This window comes from Antechinus flavipes, chromosome 1 (assembly GCF_016432865.1).
Source record: "Antechinus flavipes isolate AdamAnt ecotype Samford, QLD, Australia chromosome 1, AdamAnt_v2, whole genome shotgun sequence".
NCBI classification, from domain to species: domain Eukaryota; kingdom Metazoa; phylum Chordata; class Mammalia; order Dasyuromorphia; family Dasyuridae; genus Antechinus; species Antechinus flavipes.
In genome coordinates, this window is record NC_067398.1 from 357,319,932 (window position 1) to 357,339,463 (window position 19,532).

A 19,532-nucleotide genomic window follows, 5' to 3' on the forward strand; every position below is an offset into this window, starting at 1 on the left:
TATTCATTTCCCAGTGTTCTTTCTTTGGGTGTAGCTGCTTCTGTCCATCTTTGATCAATTGAAACTGAATTAGCTCCCTTTATCAAAGAGATCCACTTCCATCAGAATACATCCTCAAACAGTATCATTGTTGAGGTATATAATGATCTCCTGGTTCTGCTCATTTCACTTAGCATCAGTTCATCCATAAACTATTAAGACCTAGAAGGTTGATGGACACAGTTGCCATCTTTAATTATTAACCTACACATATCCATGTCCCCATGCAAGAGTTTGTCTCACTTTTATTATGAAGTGGATTCCCAACTGGCTGCAAGGGAGGACCACTGAATGGGAACCTTTTCAGTGAAAACTGAAACCTTTACAAGGTTCCATGTATTGTTGAACGTGTAGGGTGAGGTTCTCTTGGGTTTATATACCTCTTTTTCCTCTTTAATGAAGTCAAATCAAGTCAACAAAGATTTATTAAGGCTTACTATGTGCTGGGTCCGATGATAAACATCAACAATCCTTGCCTGCTAGGAGCTTACATTCTAATGGGGAAAAAATAACACATAAAGAAGCCGAAAAACAGAGAAGGCAAAGGTACCCCTGTTGGGGAATGAAAAAAGTCTGGACTGTAGGAACAGACCTGGAGAAGAATGAATACATGGCTTCCTTGGGCATTCTCATTAAAATAATCAAAGAAAACAGGAATAAAGACCTCAGCCCTCTGGGAGAGCCCAGAGGAAGGAGTTTCAGGGCCACTGGCTTTTGTGATCCTTTTAATAGCTCCAAGTTTCCCATCATCCCCATATTAAATATAATAATTGAATATTAACTTGGAGCACAGGCAACCTCTGCTGACAACCAAAAACAAGAAACATTTCCTAGTGTTTAAAAAAAAAAAAATCAAACTCAACTTGGCCTTGAAGACCTTCCAATCTGTTTTCCCCACTTCAGCTCAGGACTCCTTTCTCCCCACTCCCAACATATTATTTATTTTTGCTTTTATACAGGATGACTTGCCATCCCCTGCAAACACATCCTGTACATTACTGCCTCCTAGACTTTGCTCCAGAATTGTTTCTTCTTCCTGGAATGATTTCTCCCTGTCCCATCTACTTGTCAAAACCCTATTCATCCTTCAAGGTTCCCCATAAAAGCCAACTTTTCCCAAAGCCTTTTCTGATGGCTATCCCAAATCTCCCTGCAACCTCTGTGCAAATTGATGATATAGTGTCTCTTTCTAGGGCATGTATCACAGAATGCTCTACTATTGCCCTTATTTTGCTCAAATTCCCCTATTTGACAGTAATGTTTTCCTTCCTCTCCAGGTTTTGCCCTGACTCTCCACACTTTCTCCATCATGCTAAGACATCCTTTTCATTCAGGAAGTTTACGCTAATCTTGGCCTTCTCCCAAGCCCTTGTGTCCCCTTCCTCTGGTTGATCTGTTTCTCCCAGAATCTCCATTTTGAGGAAAGTGTCTGAACCAGCCTTTTTTTTTTTTAAGATTTTTATTTTCAAAACAAGCACAGATAATTTTTCAACAATAATCCTTGCATAGCCTTGTGATTCATATTTTTCCTCTTTCCCCCCACCCCTCTCCTAAATGGCAAGCAATCCAATATATGTTATACATGTTAAATCCAATATGTGTAAACATTTATACAATTCTCTTGTTGCACAAGAAAAATCAAATCAAAAAGGAAAGAAAATGAATAAGAAAACAAAATGCAAGAGAACAACAACAAAAAGAATAAAAATACTATGTTGTGATCCACACTCAGTTCCCACATCTTCTCTCTGGGTGTAGATGGCTCTCTTCATCACAAGATCATCAAAACTGGCCTCAATCATCTTGTTGGAAAGAATCACGATCATCAGAATTGATGTTGCCATATATAATGATCTCTTGGTTCTGCTCACTTCACTCAGCATCAGTTCATGTAAGTCTCTCCAGACCGCTCTAAAATCATCCTGCTGGTCATTTCTTACTGAACAATAATATTCCATAACATTCATGTACCATAACTTATTCAGCCATTCCCCAGCTAATGGGCATCTACTCAGTTTCCAGTTTCTTGCCACTACAAAAAAGAGCTGCCACAAACATTTTGGCACCTACAGGTTCCTTTCCCTCTTTTAGGATCTCTTTGGGATATAAGCCCAGTAGTAACACTGTTGGGTCAAAGGGTAGGCACAGTTTGATAGCCCTTTAGGCATAATTCCAAACTGCTCTCCAGAATGGTTGGATTCGTTCACAATTCCACCAACAATGCATTAGTGTCCCAGTTTTCCCACATCTCCTCTAACATTTGTCATTATTTTTTCCTGTCATCTTAGCCAATCTGACAGGTGTGTAGTGGTATCTCAGAAGTGTCTTAATTTGCATTTCTCTGATTAATAGTGATTTAGAGCACCTTCTCATATGATTAGAAATGGTTTTCATTTTTTCATCTGAAATTTGTCTATTCATGTCCTTTGACCATTTATCAATTGGAAAATATGAGCCAGCCTTTTTTGCCCCACCCTTTTTTCAGCTTCTTATTGTACGTTGTCTTCCCCCATTAAACTGGTTCCTTGTGAGCAGGAACTATATTTCTTTTCTGCTTCTGTTTGTATTCTCAGTGCTTATCATAGAGCCTGGCACTTAATAAATGCTTGTTGACTTGACTTAACCTTGACTCCATGATGACAGGGACAATTTCTTTTTACTTTTTATGGTTGGAGGGCATGGTACAGGGCTATATTGGTAGCCTGATAATTTTTTTTCCAGAATTTAATTTCATAGTGCCAGTCCTAACCCTCAAGGAGTTACATTCTAATTGAGCAAACAAGATATACACATGGCTATGAAACAATTATGTGACCAGACCATATATAATCAAATGTTGCTTAGCATGATACAGCACCAGAATCTTGAAATCATCTTAAAAGTGGAGACCCTGGGCCCTTTGTTGCAAAGAGAATTAAGGCTAAATTTGCAAAACAAGACACATTTTTGGACAAGGTCAATATGGGAATTTGTTTTGCTTGTCCATGCATACTCATTCCAAGAGTGGTTTTATTTTTTTTTTTTCCCCAATAAGAGCAGAGGGGATAGGATAGTGGAAGAGAGAGAAAAAAATGCTTGCTAATTGAAAAAAAAAAAAACTTTTAAAAGACAGTTCAGGGTGAAAGAAGCCATCTCTAAGAAGGAAGGAAAACAAGTCATCCTCCCAAATCCTCTCAAGTTAGCAAGTCTCAGAGGAACTATTGAATGTCCCTTCCCTGGCTTAATGACTCTCTGCCCAATAGTTGACAAGCTGGGTGAACAGTTAAAAGCCTCACTGACACATTTGCCCTTTGTTTCAGAATCAAAGCTGATGTGGAATTGTAGTAAATTGTTGTCAGCTTCCGGGGGAAAGCTTGACTTAACCACTGAACAGACAAGGCTGTGACTTGGGGAATAGAGTGAGGGTATGCATTTCCATTATTCAGGGTCAGTCTCTGGGCAGAAAATCACTCTCCGGGTGTGTCCAATCATGGCAATTAGCCTGGCATGGAACCAGCACAGGGTGGGGAGGATCCTAAGTGGCTCACTGAGAGGCAAGGAAGTCATGTACATGAAATGAGATGTAATGGAGACCCAGGAGTATCCCAGGCAGTGCTTTGTCATGCAGAAGAGGCTTAGGAGCTTGTGTTCCCCAGGGTCAAGATGAGGTGGAATAAAAGCACTTTGGAGAGATGATAGGTCATTCCTGTACAGCCTGTAACTGGCTCTGCTGGCTAATGCCTTGATGAAGAGGGGCTTCTTTGGCTGGCTGCAGAGACATTTAAAAAGGCTTATCATTTTCTTCTACTTTCTCTTGTCCTCATTTGTTCCAAAAACAACTTTTATTAATGTCCTTCCCTCATGGCATCCAGTAAAAAACAAATACAGAAAGGCTGCAGGGCTTGCTCCCCTCGGAGGCTGTGGGCCTCAGGCCTTGACCCTTGTGTTTGTGCTTCTCCTGTTCAGATGGAGGGAGAAGACTGAGGTTTAGTTCCAAAAGCTCCAGAGAACACACCAACATTCCAGCACTCCAGAGTGAGGGGGGCCCTTTCATGCCCTGGCATTCCAAGCGGGGTTTTCCAATCAGCCTAGCACCAATGCCCCAGGGAGCAAGGAGTGACCATCAGGACCTCTTCTGCCCAACGGTGGTTAAGCAGAGATGTCACTTTTGGACATGAGCTTGAAGGAACCAGTTTTTGTGGGTACTGACCTGAAACATAAGCCTTCTCCCTAGAGACTGAGGTGGATTAGAGGGAGTACCTCCTTCCATCCCTCCCCAAAGTTTTGGAGAAAAGGTATGTTCTTGCTGTTTCTGAAGTAAATATCCTTTTGTAAAAGCCATATGATGTTCGATAGTTAAATAAAAACTGGAGACTAGTTACTGATGGCTTACAATGGGGAGAACACAGCTAATGGAGGCTCCAATAATATCATTAGAGAAAAGAAAATCCCACAAATCATGCATGGAACCCTGAGGGGCAGATGTAGGAGCTGGACTCTGAGAGAGAGACACACAACAGATTCTCCTCAGAGGGAATACAAATTCACAATTTCAGGATCTAAAGTTTTCTCATTTATTGAGTATTTATTGAATCCTTGCCATGTGCCTAGCACTGGACTAAGTGACCAAGGGAGAGAAGTGGTCTCTGCTTCCTAGGATTTTATACTCCAATTTTAACACCCATGAAAATGTGCTATTCAAATCCTGAAAGTGAAATATTAACCTAGGTTTAAAGCTAAACTAGGAAGTACAGAATGTGGGTGCTTTATGAATTTAGAGAGAGACAGAGAGAGAAAGAGGAAGGAAGAGAGAGTGAGAGATTTGAGAGATCCGTGGACTGAAATAGCAGGAGAGACTACATTCAAGACAAAGGACCAAACTGGGCTTAAAGAAGCACAGCATTAATATTTCCATGTCAGTGGAACATTATAAAAATACATAAAGAAGAAAAAAAGGAAGTTCAGAAAGGGACACAAGCAGGACCGAGTTGGAATTACAATGATAAAATTAATATAGACTTAAAACAAGCTGTACTTAACAGATTCTTTTATGCTTTTTTGTATAAGGAAGTGTTCATGATTATTAATATTATCAAGTTCATAACAATAAAAAAAATTAATTTTTAATTGCTGATTGTATTCCCCAGTAGAATATAAGTTCCTTGAAAGCAAGAGATTTTGTCTCAGTTTCTTCATCTGTAAAATGAAATGTTGTACTAGGTAATGCCTGCAGACCCTTTCCCCCTTCTAAATCCTATGATTCACTAGCCTCACTTTACAGAATCTGAGGCTCAGAAAGGTTGTGACTGACCTAAGATCACAGGGCTAATGAGTGTTGGAACTGAGAACCAGATCCTCTGGATCTCTGAGAATCTCAAAGAGCCATTTGCAGTAGATTTTCTAGGTAATATGGAGTTAACTCAGTTCTTGAGCAAGGGAATGGAATAGTGAAATCGGAAGAAGATGGAATAGACTGCTCCAAAAACAATCAAACATTTATTACTGTTTGCTGCTGTGTGCTAGGCTCCACACTGGGCACTGAGGATGTGAAAGTGAAATAGCTTTTATAAGGAGCTTATGGATAAACCTGGATTTAATGATGGCCAAAGAGGAGCCCAGTTTTACTTATTAGTGAATTTCATCAGTTAGGAAGTGTCCAGACATGGCCCCTGGGCCAGGTGGGCACCCAAAGCTCTTTGCTATCCCAGAGAAGCTGGGGTCCCCAGGGGAAAGGTTGTGGGGCAGGAGATGGGGGAGCAGGGAGGGAGGGAGACTAGCTTTTTTTCCTTTAGTTCCTCTCATCCTCTTCTTTATCTTCTTCCTCCCCAACTCCCATCCCATCCAAAAGACAATGTAGACAGTTTGGTGACAATGGCAAGAGTGGGGAGGTAGGCAAGTAAAGCAAAGAAAAACCCTTCATTGGGAGACAAGGACAAGATATTTGTGCATCCAAAGCATAGGATTTAGTGGGAAAGAGACAGACTCAGGATTCTCTGAGGATAAAACTGGGTCAGGATAGTCAGATGACCCAGATGTTAATCCTGCTTCTGTTGCTGTCTGCATGACCTTGGGTAAGTCACTTTAATGAAATCCCACTTTCCACAGGAAGCCTTTCCCCATAGTGCCTTCCCTTTGTTGTGTTCCTATTGGTCCTATATGTGGCTCACTTGTAGATGGTTATTTGCAAGTTGTCTCCTCCTTTAGTCTGTGAACTCCTCAAGGACAGTGACTGTCTTTTATCCTTCTCTGTATCTCCAACACTTAGCACTTAAGACAGTGGCTACTTTAATTAATGTTTATTGATTAACTAGATCCCTCTGGACCTCAGAGTTCCTAATTTGTAAAATGAAGAGGTTAGCCTGCTCTAGCATTTCTAATGGCCCTTCCTATTCTAAACCTATGATCTCACAATCCCACCAAAAGCATAAGTTAGGCATCCAAGGGCAAGGCACTTGAACGCTTTCTGCCTCAATATTCCCAACTGTAAAATGGGGGTGATACTTGCAGTAGAACTGCTTCACAATGCTGGGAGGCCTTAAATGAGATAAAATACGTACTTTGCAAAACCTTATAGTGTTGAAGAAATAATAGCTACCATTATTATTGCTATCCAGTGTTAGATAGGAGGTATAACTAGTCACAGACTGCACAAACATATTTACCCTATGGAAGGCCTGGCTAGGACCTGTTTAGTCCAAGGAAGAAGAAGCAGAAGATAGTTTTGGTCACAGAGTTTAGCCAGAGGAGTTTTAGGTCTAGGGCTAACCTTTGAAGTTGATGCTAAGTCTTCAGGGAGGGGAAAGAGCAATGGAACACAGATCTCTTGACTATTTATTATATTTTTATTAACATCTTTTTTTATATCACCTTCCTCTTCCTAGAAAGAAAAAAGATTTAAGAAAAAGATCAAAAGCGAGAAGGAAAAAAGCAGTTAGGCAAAACAGACCTAACACATTAACTGAGGTCAGCAGTATATTTAATGATTTACCCCATAGTCTTCCACCTCTGCAAGGAAAGGGAAGGGGACTAAGTTTTCCTGCTCCCTTATCAAGTATCCCTTTTAGCACGTCTGCCCCCCTTTCCTATAATCACAGGATCTAGTCCAATTCCTTCATCTTACAGAGGCAATTGAGGCCCATAGAGATCAAGTGAACACAGGGAGTAAATAGCAGGCTAAGATTTGAATCCTAATCCTCAAACTCCAAATCTCGTGCTCTGGACAACATGGTACACAGCCTCTATCCTCAAACAAGAGCTTAATCCTGATCTTCTTTCCCAAAGGTTATAGATTTAAAAGCAGGATTAAATTTTTACCTCTAGTCTCCTGATCACAAAAAGAATATGTGACTTAATAAAGCAAAAGGTTGCCTCTGAGATTTAAAGCTTCTCCCTTTGGTCAAGCGTGCTGCCTAGACCTTCAACATCCATCTACTTTAGAGAAATAATGAGAGCATGAATAAAATAGACTCCATTACAAGATACTCAAGAAAGATTCTACTGTATATCTCAGCAAAAAAAATCCAACTGTATAAAAATACAGATAGCAAGAAAGGCACAACTGAAAGACTTTTTTTAGATTCATTGCTCAAAAGGCCAGAATAATAGGGATGGTTTTCAACATTTTACAGGCCTTTAACATTTACTTCTTATGACCCAGGGCCCAACCACCAATTTAGCTTTCTGGACCAAACTCTTACCCTTATCAGGCTTCTTTCAGTAAGTGTTACTCATCCCTCCAGGTTCCATATTATGGAGCAGATTTAAGAATCCAGAATCTAGAACTCTAGATGTTACTTAAACTTTATTCTTGGTCAATTCAAATTCTCAAGTTCCTCTTGTCCAGAGTAAGCTGTGTCAAGCACTTTAAAATATCTCATTTGATCCTTGCAATAACTCTGTAAGGTAAATGTTATTTTTATCCCCATCTTACAACTGGGGAAACAAAGGTAAAGAGAGGTTGCCCAGGGTCACACAGCTAGTGTCAGGTATTCTTGACCCTAGACCCGGAGTTTTATCCACTACACAACTCAGGTGCCTCTATTCCCTCATATAAAATTATAAGTGTTACTTCTGCTTTTTTTTAGTTCACCTGAAGCATAATAAAATTATGTTTAACTCATATTTTAATTGTGTGAATCAGTTTTCAAATACATTTCATATATTGGATTCTGCTATTCTCTTCCATTTTACAGGTGAGCTCATCCATATACTCTTCCACTTAGAGTAGGTTCATCCACTTCATGTCCACAGTTATGATTAATTGTGTATACTCCTCCCTGCTATCATCTAGAACTTTTCCCTTTTTGCTGCCTTCCCTCTGTTTACAAAAAAGGTAGTAAAAAACTTTTGATCCATTATTGATCCATAAACCAAAACAGTGTTTCTGCTCTAGTGCTCCTCTTTCCCCCTTGCCTAGCTCCCAATCAGAGATTTTGTTTTTCTTTGCTTTTAATTCCCCCTTCCTGTTCCACTCTGTTTGCTTATAGTTAATCCCTCACTTTTAAACCTGTCTTCCCCATCTCATTCTCTGCCTATTTCCCAGTTGAACTGAATATATTTCAACACTAGATATGGTTTCTATTTCTTTTTCTGAGATGGGACTGTTTAAGATATTTACTTCTTCCTCTGTTAGTTTGGGCAAGCTATATTTTTGGAGGTATTCTTCTATTTCATTTAAGTTGTCGAATTTATTGGCATAAAGTTGGGCAAAGTAATTCCTAATTATTGCTCTAATTTCCTTTTCGTTAGTGACGAGTTCTCCCTTTTCATTTTTAAGACTAACAATTTGATTTTCCTCTTTCCTTTTTTTTAATCATATTTACTAAGGGTTTGTCTATTTTGTTGATTTTTTTCATAGAACCAGCTCTTAGTTTTATTAATTAATTCAATAGTTTTTTTACTTTCAATTTTATTGATCTCTCCTTTTATTTTTAGAATTTCAAGTTTAGTGTTTGACTGGGGGTTTTTAATTTGTTCCTTTTCTAGCATTTTTAGTTGCAAGCCCAATTCATTGACCTTCTCTTTCTCTATTTTATGCAAATAGGCCTCTAGAGATATGAGATTTCCCCTTATTACCACTTTGGCTGCATCCCATACATTTTGATATGATATGAAAACGATATTATCGTTTTTTTGGGTGAAGTTATTAATTACGTCTATGATTTGCAGTTTCACCCAATCATTCTTTAGTATGAGATTATTTAGTTTCCAATTATTTTTTGGTCTACTTCCCCCTGGCTTTTTGTTGAATGTAATTTTCATTGCATTGTGGTCTGAAAAGAATGCATTTACTATTTCTGCCTTACTGCATTTGAGTTTGAGGTTTTTATGTCCTAATATATGGTCAATTTTTGTATAGGTTCCATGAACTGCTGAAAAGAAAGTGTATTCCTTTCTGTCTCCATTACATTTTCTCCAGAGATCTATCATATCTAACTTTTCTAGTATTCTATTTACCTCTTTGACTTCTTTCTTATTTATTTTGTGGTTTGATTTATCTAATTCTGAGAGTGCAAGGTTGAGATCTCCCACTATTATAGTTTTACTGTCTATTTCTTCTTGCAGCTCTCTTAATTTCTCTTTTAAGAATTTAGATGCTACCCCACTTGGTGCATATATGTTTAATATAGATAGTGCTTCATTATCCATGCTACCCTTTAGCAAGATATAGTGCCCTTCCTTATCTCTTTTAATCAGATCAATTTTTGCTTTAGCTTGATCTGAGATCAGGATGGCTACCCCTGCTTTTTTGACTTCACCTGAAGTATAGTAGATTTTGCTCCAACCTTTTACCTTTAACCTGCATGTATCTCCCTGCTTCAGGTGTGTTTCTTATAAACAACATATTGTAGGATTCTGGCTTTTAATCCATTCTGCTAATTGCTTCCTCTTTATGAGGGAGTTTACCCTGTTCACATTTATGGTTAAAATGACCAATTCTGTATTACTTGCTATCTTGTTAACCCTTGTTTATACTTTTCTCCCTTCTTTCCCCTTTCCCCCCTTCCCAATATTAAGCTTGTGAGCACCACTTGCTTCTCACAGCCTTCCCTTTTTAGTATCCCTCCCCTGCCTTAGAGTTCCTCCCCCCATCTTACCCCTTTCCCTCCCAGTTTCCATATTCCCTTCCGCTTAGCTTACTCTTTCCCTTTTCACTTTTCCCTTCTCACTTTTCAATGAGGTGGGAGAAGTTTCACCATAAATTGAATATGTCTAAAATTTTTCTCTTAAAGCCAATTCTGAAGGCAGTAAGATACCCACTATATTCATCCCCCTCCATTCTTTCTCTCAGATATAATAGGTTTCCTATGCCTCTTCATGAGATGTAGTACCCTCACTTTACCCTTTTTCTGGTACAATGTCCTTTGCACACACTAGATGTGGTTTCAATCCTTCTTTGATTCAGATAAAAACAAGATTTATGTGATGAATGTTCCCCCATCCCTTCTTCTGGGTTTGCATAGTTTCCAACTCATTTTGTGAGAATTTGTGAGAATACATTCCCTCTTCTTTCCTTCCCTCTCTCCCTCCCTTTTTTCTTTCTTTCTTTTCTTCCTTCCTTCCTTCCCTCCCTCCCTCCTCTTCCTCTCTCTCTCTCTTTCTAAAAATGATATTTAAACAAGCCAAGACTATTTCATTTATGAGGAAATTGAGGAGGATCACATAGCCATTTTCAGAGGCAGGTCCTGAACCAAGTGTCCTGACTCAAAAACTAGCTCAAAATCTGCTACATCAAGCTGTATCTCAAAACACAGTAAAAGCATTACTACCAGCAGCATTACATCCTGTCTCTTTGAACTCCCTCTTTGACCCCTGAATATATAAGGGTTCTGAGAGGATATTTATTCTTCCCATTTTAAAATATAAGCACTTCATCACTGTGCAGCCCCTTTCCTTCTAAAATGCTCAAATGCATTTATTCTAAATACCCAAATTTATTTTTGTTTTCTTCTGAATCCTGTAATTGCACTTCAAAGATTCTATTCAGTTGCAATCTCTTCTTTGGAAATATCTGCAAGTTTTCCATTTTCCCCCCTGTAGAATTATACTTACTTTTTCTAAGTAAGTTATATTTGATTTGTAAGCCTTTATATTTCGTCTTTGGGAATGTTATTCCAGTATCTCATCCTTCAAATTGGTAGCTGCTAAGGCTTACATCATATTAACTGGTTTCTTACTGTTTTAACTTTTTTCCTCCATCCTTGGAATATTTTTTTCTTTAACCTGAAAGTTCCTGACTGGTTATGATGTTACTAGGAATTTTAATTTTAGGATTTCTTTCAGGATGATTACTTTGCCATCTAGTTCTCAGGGATCTGGGCAGTTTTCACTTATGATTTCCTGAAATATGGTATATAGAATTTTTTTGGTTATGACTTTCAGGTAAACATTATTCTTAAGACTGTTTTCTAAGTCAGTTTTTTTTTTTTCAGATTACATTCTTATGCCTTTTCATATTGATCTTGCTTTAATATTTCTTAATTCATGAAATCATTGCTTTAGTTTGGTCCATTCTAATTTTCAGGAAGTCTATTTCTTCATTTAGAACTATTCTAATATTTAAAAAAATCTTTTGGCCTTTATCTTCCAGGTACTCTTGTGGTCATATGTTCAGGTCATTCTTTCCTTTGACATTCTAATTGGATTTGTGGAGTTGTTTTGGCTTGCTTCCTTGGACTTTTCTCAATCTATATTGCCTTGAGCATTTTCTGTTTTCTCCTATCTTCAGACTATTTCCTGAGTTAAGATTCTGGTCTTTCTTAAATCTTTGAATCATTTGGGCTGGCTCACCTAAATGGCCCTGATCTCTGAAGGAATTCTTGGCTTTTGACAGTTTCCTGATAGTTTAGTGTAAGTTATGGTTTCAGCCTTTTTCTCTATAACTTCCTCGTACAAACCTATCATCCAGAATTGGCCCCAGCCCTTTCTATGATCTTGATAAGCTCCAAACAGATGGTACCAATTACATTGATAACAGAGTTCCTGAAAACAATCAACCAAAAACACTTCAGTGCTTTACTTTCCAGGACTGACAGTTCCCTTCTCCAGTTGTGGCTGGGGCATGGGCTTCTTGGATTCTGAAATGGCTCTGCTACTACATGGGCAGGATGCTTTGGCACTGATCTAGTCCTGTGACTAATGGTACGACTGAGCTGCTTTGTGTTCTCTGCCTGTCATCCATCTTGACTTGTCTCTGCTCAGATCCTCTCCAGGTTTTCTTGCTCAGTTGTGGACTCAATGGGGATTATAACTGTTTCTTTGCCTTCCTTTCTTTGTTCCTTCTGGGGCATTTTTAGAGTTTTACTGGTCTCTGTGGGGGATGAGGGAGAAGGATCTGAGCTCCTCTAGTCATCTTAGAAACTGACCTCAGAATATCTAGATGGATGTCACTAACATTAAAAGTCTCAAAGCATAATGAATTTTAATTTAATTTGTTAAAAACATTTGTTACCACTGGGGAAAGAATCATAAAATCGACAAAAGACAAGTATGTAGTACCTTCAAAAAAAAAAAAAAAGATTCAGGATTGCTTATTTCAGATGATGGAAAAAAATCACAGTACAAAAATTTAAAGATTCAGTGGAAGCCTTTTCTTGGTGTTATTTCTTATATGTACATGTGCCCATACCCTGAACTGTTAAGGCATGTAGTTGAAGAACTAAAGGCCTTTTGTTTCCATTAGACATGAGCTCCAGGGTGAGGACTGTCTGTGTATTCCCAGCACCTAACATGGTGCCTCACATATAGAGGCACTTAATGCTTATTGAATGCCAGGTGAAGAAATGGCAAGGCTAATAACATCCGCATGCTATTGCAAGAACCAAGCAGCAGAGGAAGAATAGGGACTTTAGCTAATGAGCCTAAGCTCCACAACAGGGAAACTGAGGGCCAAAGAGAGAAAACCATTTGCCCTCGTCTCACAGTTACTGACGGAACCCATTGCCGAACTTGTGGTTTACTGACTCCTCTCCACTCCCATTGCCAACTGACACTAAATACCAAAACCAGATCTGAATGAAGGAGAGAGGCTTCCTTAAGTGAACAGTTTAAAGTGCCAGAATTTCATCAGCTGGTCTTATATCTCAACATAGGAACTCAGTCTGCCTTGGCACATCCTAATATCTCCCCCCCAATAACACATTATCAATGGTCTTTTCATGGAAGGACCAATGTTGATGTTTGGGGGAGTGAGGAAGGGGGAGAAAAGAAGGGTTTTGCACACACTGGAAAGGGACAAACCTCTGCTTCTTAGACGCTGAGCTGAGGGAGAGGATAAGACTTGATGTCTCAGACACCCATACCCACATACTCTACCCCCTCCCATTTAAAACCATAATGGTTTCTTTGGCTGGTTAGTGTTCAATTTTTCATGTCTTTAGCAGGTTTAGCAGCATCACTTTGACACAGAAGGAGCAGGGTTCTTCAAAACACTCTGTATTTCAGTGGATTAGTGATTTCACTAAATATGGTCACTCCTTTCCTACAGTTCAGATTATAAGATCTTCTTCTATCTTATGCAATTCTTATCCATATTTTCAGGTAAATCCTATAAGGGGATCTACCCAACATGCCGAAATCCTTCCTCTAGATCCTGACATCATTGGAGCTTTAGATGATCCATCAGATGAACAGGCATCCTTTTCCAGTCATACTTGTCCCCAATAACACTGTCCTTTCTCCTGTATTGTCTTCCCTGTCAATGTAACTGCATATCACTCATGCCTATCATGACCCTCTCAATTTTGATTTTTGGAAATTGGCATTTCATAATTCCAAGTCACAAAATGTCACTGGAAGAATACTGATGCAAAAACAAAACAAAAACAAGTCGTTTCAGGAAGATCATTAAAACTAAGGCACAATTTCTCAAACCCAATTAGTACCTATGATGTCCAAGGCTCAGTGGTAGGCATTCTCTCTCTCTCTCTCTCTCTCTCTCTCCCCCCTTCCTCCTACAAAACATCACATTGAGGAAAAAAAATAAACATACAATACCATTGCATTTCTCAGGAAATCACTGCATGACAAGCTTAGGTGATATAGAGAATAGAGAGCGAGGCTTAGAGAGCCCCAGACACTTACTACTTGTGTGACACTGAGCCCCTGCAACTGTTAACTTGTGTGCCTCAGTTTCCACAACTGTAAAGTGGGGATAATAATAGCAGCTACTTCCTATGGTTCTTCTGAGGATCAAATAAGGCAATGTTTGTATAAAGTGCTTTGAATAACAGCTAGCACAAAATTATAAATGCCTGTTTCCTTCCTACCTACTTAGAACACAAGTGAGAACCTGCAAGAATAAGAAAATGGACCCAAGATCATAAATTCTATGCACTTTGTTTAAAAAAGTCTTTCAAGCCATTCAAGCCTATTTACTCTGTATGTTGCATGCAGGCAGGTTTTTTGTGATTCCTGAGTCCACAGCAAATCTGGAACTAGAAACATATTGAAAGCCAGAGAGAAAAATTATAAAACTGGCTTACGATCTCAAAATCCTACCATATTTTTGGTACAGGAACAAACAGCTTCATCTACCCATGACAAACCATTCTATTGCAGCCCTATGTAATAATTCATATTTATAATATTGACCCAGAGCCGTTAAAAAAAGATTAAATTATGTTTTACACTTTACATTTAGTGAGCCAAGAAATGTTTAACATATTTCCATTTTCCTTGGCTAAAAAATATTTTTAAATGTAGTGCTTATAAAAAAAGTCATAGGATCTTCCATTAAATCCTCTGATTCTAATACTTCATCATGGAATGGAGTTAACCCTGAATTCTTTAGGGCTATATCAACGGAGCACAAGCTCTGGCAGAATGGCTTTACCTCGGGACTTAATGTCCCAACTGAAAAACACAGAACTGAAATTCAGAGGTCTTAGCACCATTTGGTTTTCTCCCAGGTCATGAATTTTTTCAATGACAAAAATTCACCACTAAAGTGAGCACTGAAGAGTTACAAACTGCTTAAGGGCAAGTAATGCCCTCAAGGACACTGATGAAAACAGATCTTTAAATATTGACTTATGAATACACCAGCAACAAATTTATAGATCAGTGATTACTGTTCTAAATGACATAATCTGTGGCTATAGTTGTGGTTTTCTGGTTTTTTTTTTTTTTTTAATCAATAGCATTTTGGAAAAATGATATAACTTGTCAGGGAACAATGAATAAAGCCAGAAGAAAATAGCCTACTCACTATAATTTTTCAAACTACAATTTAAGAAGTTATAAGCTATATGTAGCAAGTTCAAAATCTTTAGCAAAAGGAGAAGAAAAAAGAAAAATACTGGTTTTCTCAGCCCTGTGTATTATCCAGTATATTTTAGACCACCCAAAAAAGTTCCTTAACCACAAATGGAGCTGTAATTGATGTTTCTTTTTATTACTTCCGATATAATTTGCTGCAATTCAGTAAGTTCATTATTATCCAAACTCCCTGTGGTATTTAAGAGAAAAAAAAAAAAAACTGGAAATAAATCTACCACCTGAAGTTGACAAACATTTAGCAGTAAACCGGATAAGTTAATTTTGGCCCCTGGGGAAAGGGTACAATTGGGTTAGCTAAGCTCAGCAAGTATTTATTAAATACCTATCCATGTGCTAGAGATCTGCTAAGCACTGGGGACAATGATAAAGGAAAAAACAGTCCCTGCTTTTAAGGAGTCTATAGTCTATCAATGAATGAATGAGAAGTTCTAATAATCATCAATGATAAGTTCCCCACAACAGGGACATTACGAGTCTGGAAGACTTGTTCTACTTCCACTACCTATCCCATTTCTCAAAATAATTATGAAGGCCCAAGAAGTACAAAATAAGGCAATGGATATAACGGCCACACAGAAAGGCCTTAAGCAAGACTATCTATTTCCCAAAACTATTTGAAAAATCATTTTTCTATATTCTTAAAACTACAGTAGGAGGGGACCTAGAGTCTTTATTTTGATAGATTAATAATAGGCACTAAATTCTTCTTAGGCATAAAGTAGAACCTAAAAGTAGCCCCCTCCTTTATAAAAGGATTTGAAAGCACTCTTAGAGACAGAATCTCAATGCTGCATGAGTTTTGTTTTGTTTTTTTAAAAATACTTTGCACACAGAAAGTGCTTATTATATCATGCTGTATGTCTATTATACTTTTTAAGATACATAGCTCACAGGCTTATGTTAAAATTCACAAGATTACTAATATGTTGTTTAATAAGGAAATTAAATGAACAAGAAGTTCAGAGAAGAGAGATATGGCTAAAGTAAGAGATGTTGACATTTAAAGAGGTTTCTACAGACTGTGGTACTCTATACCACTCTTGATTTGTAAGACAATATCAAACAATCTGTTTATAGCCTGCTTGTTTGTTAAGTTTATAGGGGCTGCTTAAACAAAAAAGTAAAACAAAAGGACCTAATGAAATCTGTGAGTGATACTATATTTTATTTCACATTATTTATCTTGTAGACAACCAGGCCTATTTCTGCTACTGCAAAAAGTTCACAGAAGATCTTGAACTTCTACACAATAGACATAACGAACAGTGAAGAAGTCTTGTATAAAGTATTAACAACCACGGTTGCTTATTTACTACTGTATTTTTGCCTGTCATTTAGTAGAAAAATGATTTACCATTGAATTAATGGACTTGAGTGCAAAAAATTTTTTTAAAGCAAACCTAGATTCCAATTTTGTATACTGAGATTTTCAGAGTTTTATTTATACTACTAGCTAGATAAAAAGCATACATATTGTGTCTGTTGTACAGTCAATACAATTGCAACTTTTTCTACTTAAATTCTCTATACAAATTCATTGCCAATTGATATGGTCATTGATGGCATAGGGCTTAGAATAACCAAAAGGTATAAAAAGCAAGTTTGCAGTCTTGCCCCAAGATACAAAAACTGAATTTCAAACAATGTCATAACATACATGATTTAAACTGTATACGAAAAATCACACATCAAATCAAGTACAAAAATAGTTAAACTACCCATTATGAACAATTGTAATGTTTCCATTATTCTGCACAGTATTTAACACAGATTTTAGCAGTTTCCAAAATACTAGTTATTCATTATTTAGTTTAAGCATCATCAGCTTTGCAGAACAGTGTGACATTTAAGTGGAGTGATAATACTCCTTTTAGTGTTTTAAAAATACAAAAGTTTTCCCTATGAATTAATGAAGGAAAGCAATTCCTGTCCCAGGCTTTTTAGTAACCAGACCCAATGCCCAGAAATTTAAAAAGAACATAGCTACTATCTTCAAAAGGGCAGAGAAATACCTCTTGTTAATCACAGTTATCAGACAAGAGCAAAAATGTAATTTAAAACAAGTTTTTGTCTAGCAATAAGGAATTTTCAAATATGTACATACATATTTGCCTTGGCAAATGTAAAATTGAAGCTGCAATCTAAAATGTGAATTAAAATTTTGTCTTCACTTGTTCAAGTTTCCAAGAAATTATTTTGGGAAGAGGTTACTGTGAAATTTTTGTGACCAAACTTCCTTAAATGCAGAGTCAAGTTGCTCTTAATATTATCAACTCACCCACATGGCACAGTATATTTGATTAAGATATATGCTTAACAGTAACCACTCACATACAGAATGAGATAGAGGTGAATTACCTTTAAAAACCTTCTCTGCATTTAAACATTAGCAATGATGAATTTATTCTGTAGAATAACATCTATAGATTATGTATATAGGTTTTGCACACAAAAGGCTCTAAGTATGTGCTAAAGGTTACATTTTCCAGCACTGGAATGATTCCTTCATATATAGCTAGTGAGGACTTCATCTGGATATGTTTTTCCCCTAACTTCAAGCTCCAAGTCATGTCTCATACCTGAACAAGTTTCTAAATGGGGGAAATTTTTAAAATCCAGTTTCTGTCTGCTAGGAGCAAGGCAGCAAACATATTTTCCAACCTTTTATGAAAAGATTAAGCAGAACAAAAGTAAAATATATCTTCAGGTTATAAACAAGAGTATTTTACAGTCCACCATGCTGACACTTGGCCACAGCACAAAGACCTCAATCTAATGGCTGTGGGTCTGCAATAGGCATGGTATGAAGTACTTCATCTAGGAGTTGGAGGGCACGGTGTAAATGAATCTCAATCCAGCAAGGTGTTTCTTTGATGCTCTGCCTTGGATAGTCGGGGCCCCAGCCTTTTACAAAGCTCATCCTGAGTATGCATAAGCGGCGCAGGTCATCCACGCCAATCCCAGCAGCTGCCGACAGACCTGACAGGAGAGAATGCAGTGTGTCAGATAGACAGGTTGATTTCCCCCCTCCTCCCCACATTCCAAGTTAAGTAAAATGACCAGTTTTTCTTCAGTATCTGCTCAGCATACAATCTCTTTGCCAAAGTGCCAAAAAACAACTGGAGACCTTCAATTGACAAAAAGGGTCTGAAAACACTTTGGGCTGAGGTGGCTTGATGCTCACAAGTGCTTCTAGTATCTACCTATATAAAATATCAAATGACCACAATCTAGAAACACTCCCCCTAACTTTGTCTTTAGAAGTGGAGGTAAAAGTGGAGACAACTCAAGTTTAGGCCACAGTAGTACAGATAATGGGGCTGGTTACAAGAACCTTAGTGTCTACATCTATCATTAACATAGCCTAGTTGGAAATAAAATACAGGGAGTAAAGAGATTGTTTCTATTTCTGGTTCCACTAGGATTTCTTTGACCCGAGATAACCTCTGTGCCTCAATTTCCCAGTAAATAAAGTGGACAAAGTGTTACTATGTTATTTAATGGGGGTGTTGGAATGAGAATGAGGATGTTGGTAACACATCTGAGATCTCTGGTGAAAATATTTTATGTCATCAACAATTACATTGATGGTTTTGATGCCTGAGGAATTAAAAAAGCCAAACTGTCATAATTCAAAATTAAATGCTAGCTAGCACTGAATTCTAAACTGAAACTACAATGGAGATTATTCTACATCTCATTTTCAAGTCAGAACATATATAGTCAATCAGAACCCATCAATATAACAATGAAACTAATGGGAAGAATTTGCATGTACTGTAGAGAAACCTGCAGGGCCACTGCAGTTTTCTTAGCCAGTGTGATTTGCTTACCACACTGAAGAGGTTAAGAACAGGGGTTGAATGAATCACTAGTTATGCCTTCAGACGTGGAAGATGGTGCCACGTGTTTCCATCATAAAAGTCTATAGTCAGCAGTTTAACTCTGCAGTAAAAAATTCCCCATCAGTGTGAAACCTGGCACACAGTTCAATTTTACCCTAAAATTAAAAAAAAGTTCTACACGTTATCAAATACCACCCTCACTCAGTTTTATCTCCATGCTTAGAATAACTTAACAATGAAAAAAACCCTGAGAGGTGCCTGATTCTGAAATCAGGTTTCACTTTCCTGCTAAAATAAAAAAAAAATCGCAGCCCACCCTGATAGAGCCTCTGGCCTGGTTTAATAGGAAGGGAGCACAAAAGGGTCAATGTGATAGTGCAGTAATTTTTA

At 37.9% G+C, this 19,532-nt stretch overlaps 1 protein-coding gene across 2 annotated transcripts in view; it reads right to left on the reverse strand.

Moving 5' to 3' along the window:
* Window positions 1-15,391: 15,391 nt before the first annotated feature.
* The window catches only part of SMAD4 (SMAD family member 4), a 68,019-nt gene continuing 63,878 nt past the window's right edge, over window positions 15,392-19,532 (reverse strand). Inside the window, exons 12-13 of one of the 2 annotated variants that reach the window (XR_007949242.1) lie at window positions 19,131-19,242; window positions 18,180-18,276 (exon numbers count right to left, since the gene is read on the reverse strand). Coding sequence is in view for 1 of the 2 variants with exons in the window: in XM_051969623.1 (XP_051825583.1) it covers window positions 18,065-18,276 (212 nt within the window). In the remaining variant the exon portion in view is untranslated. Of the gene's footprint in view, window positions 18,277-19,130; window positions 19,243-19,532 lie in introns of both variants that reach the window. The other variant, XM_051969623.1, reaches the window with a different exon arrangement.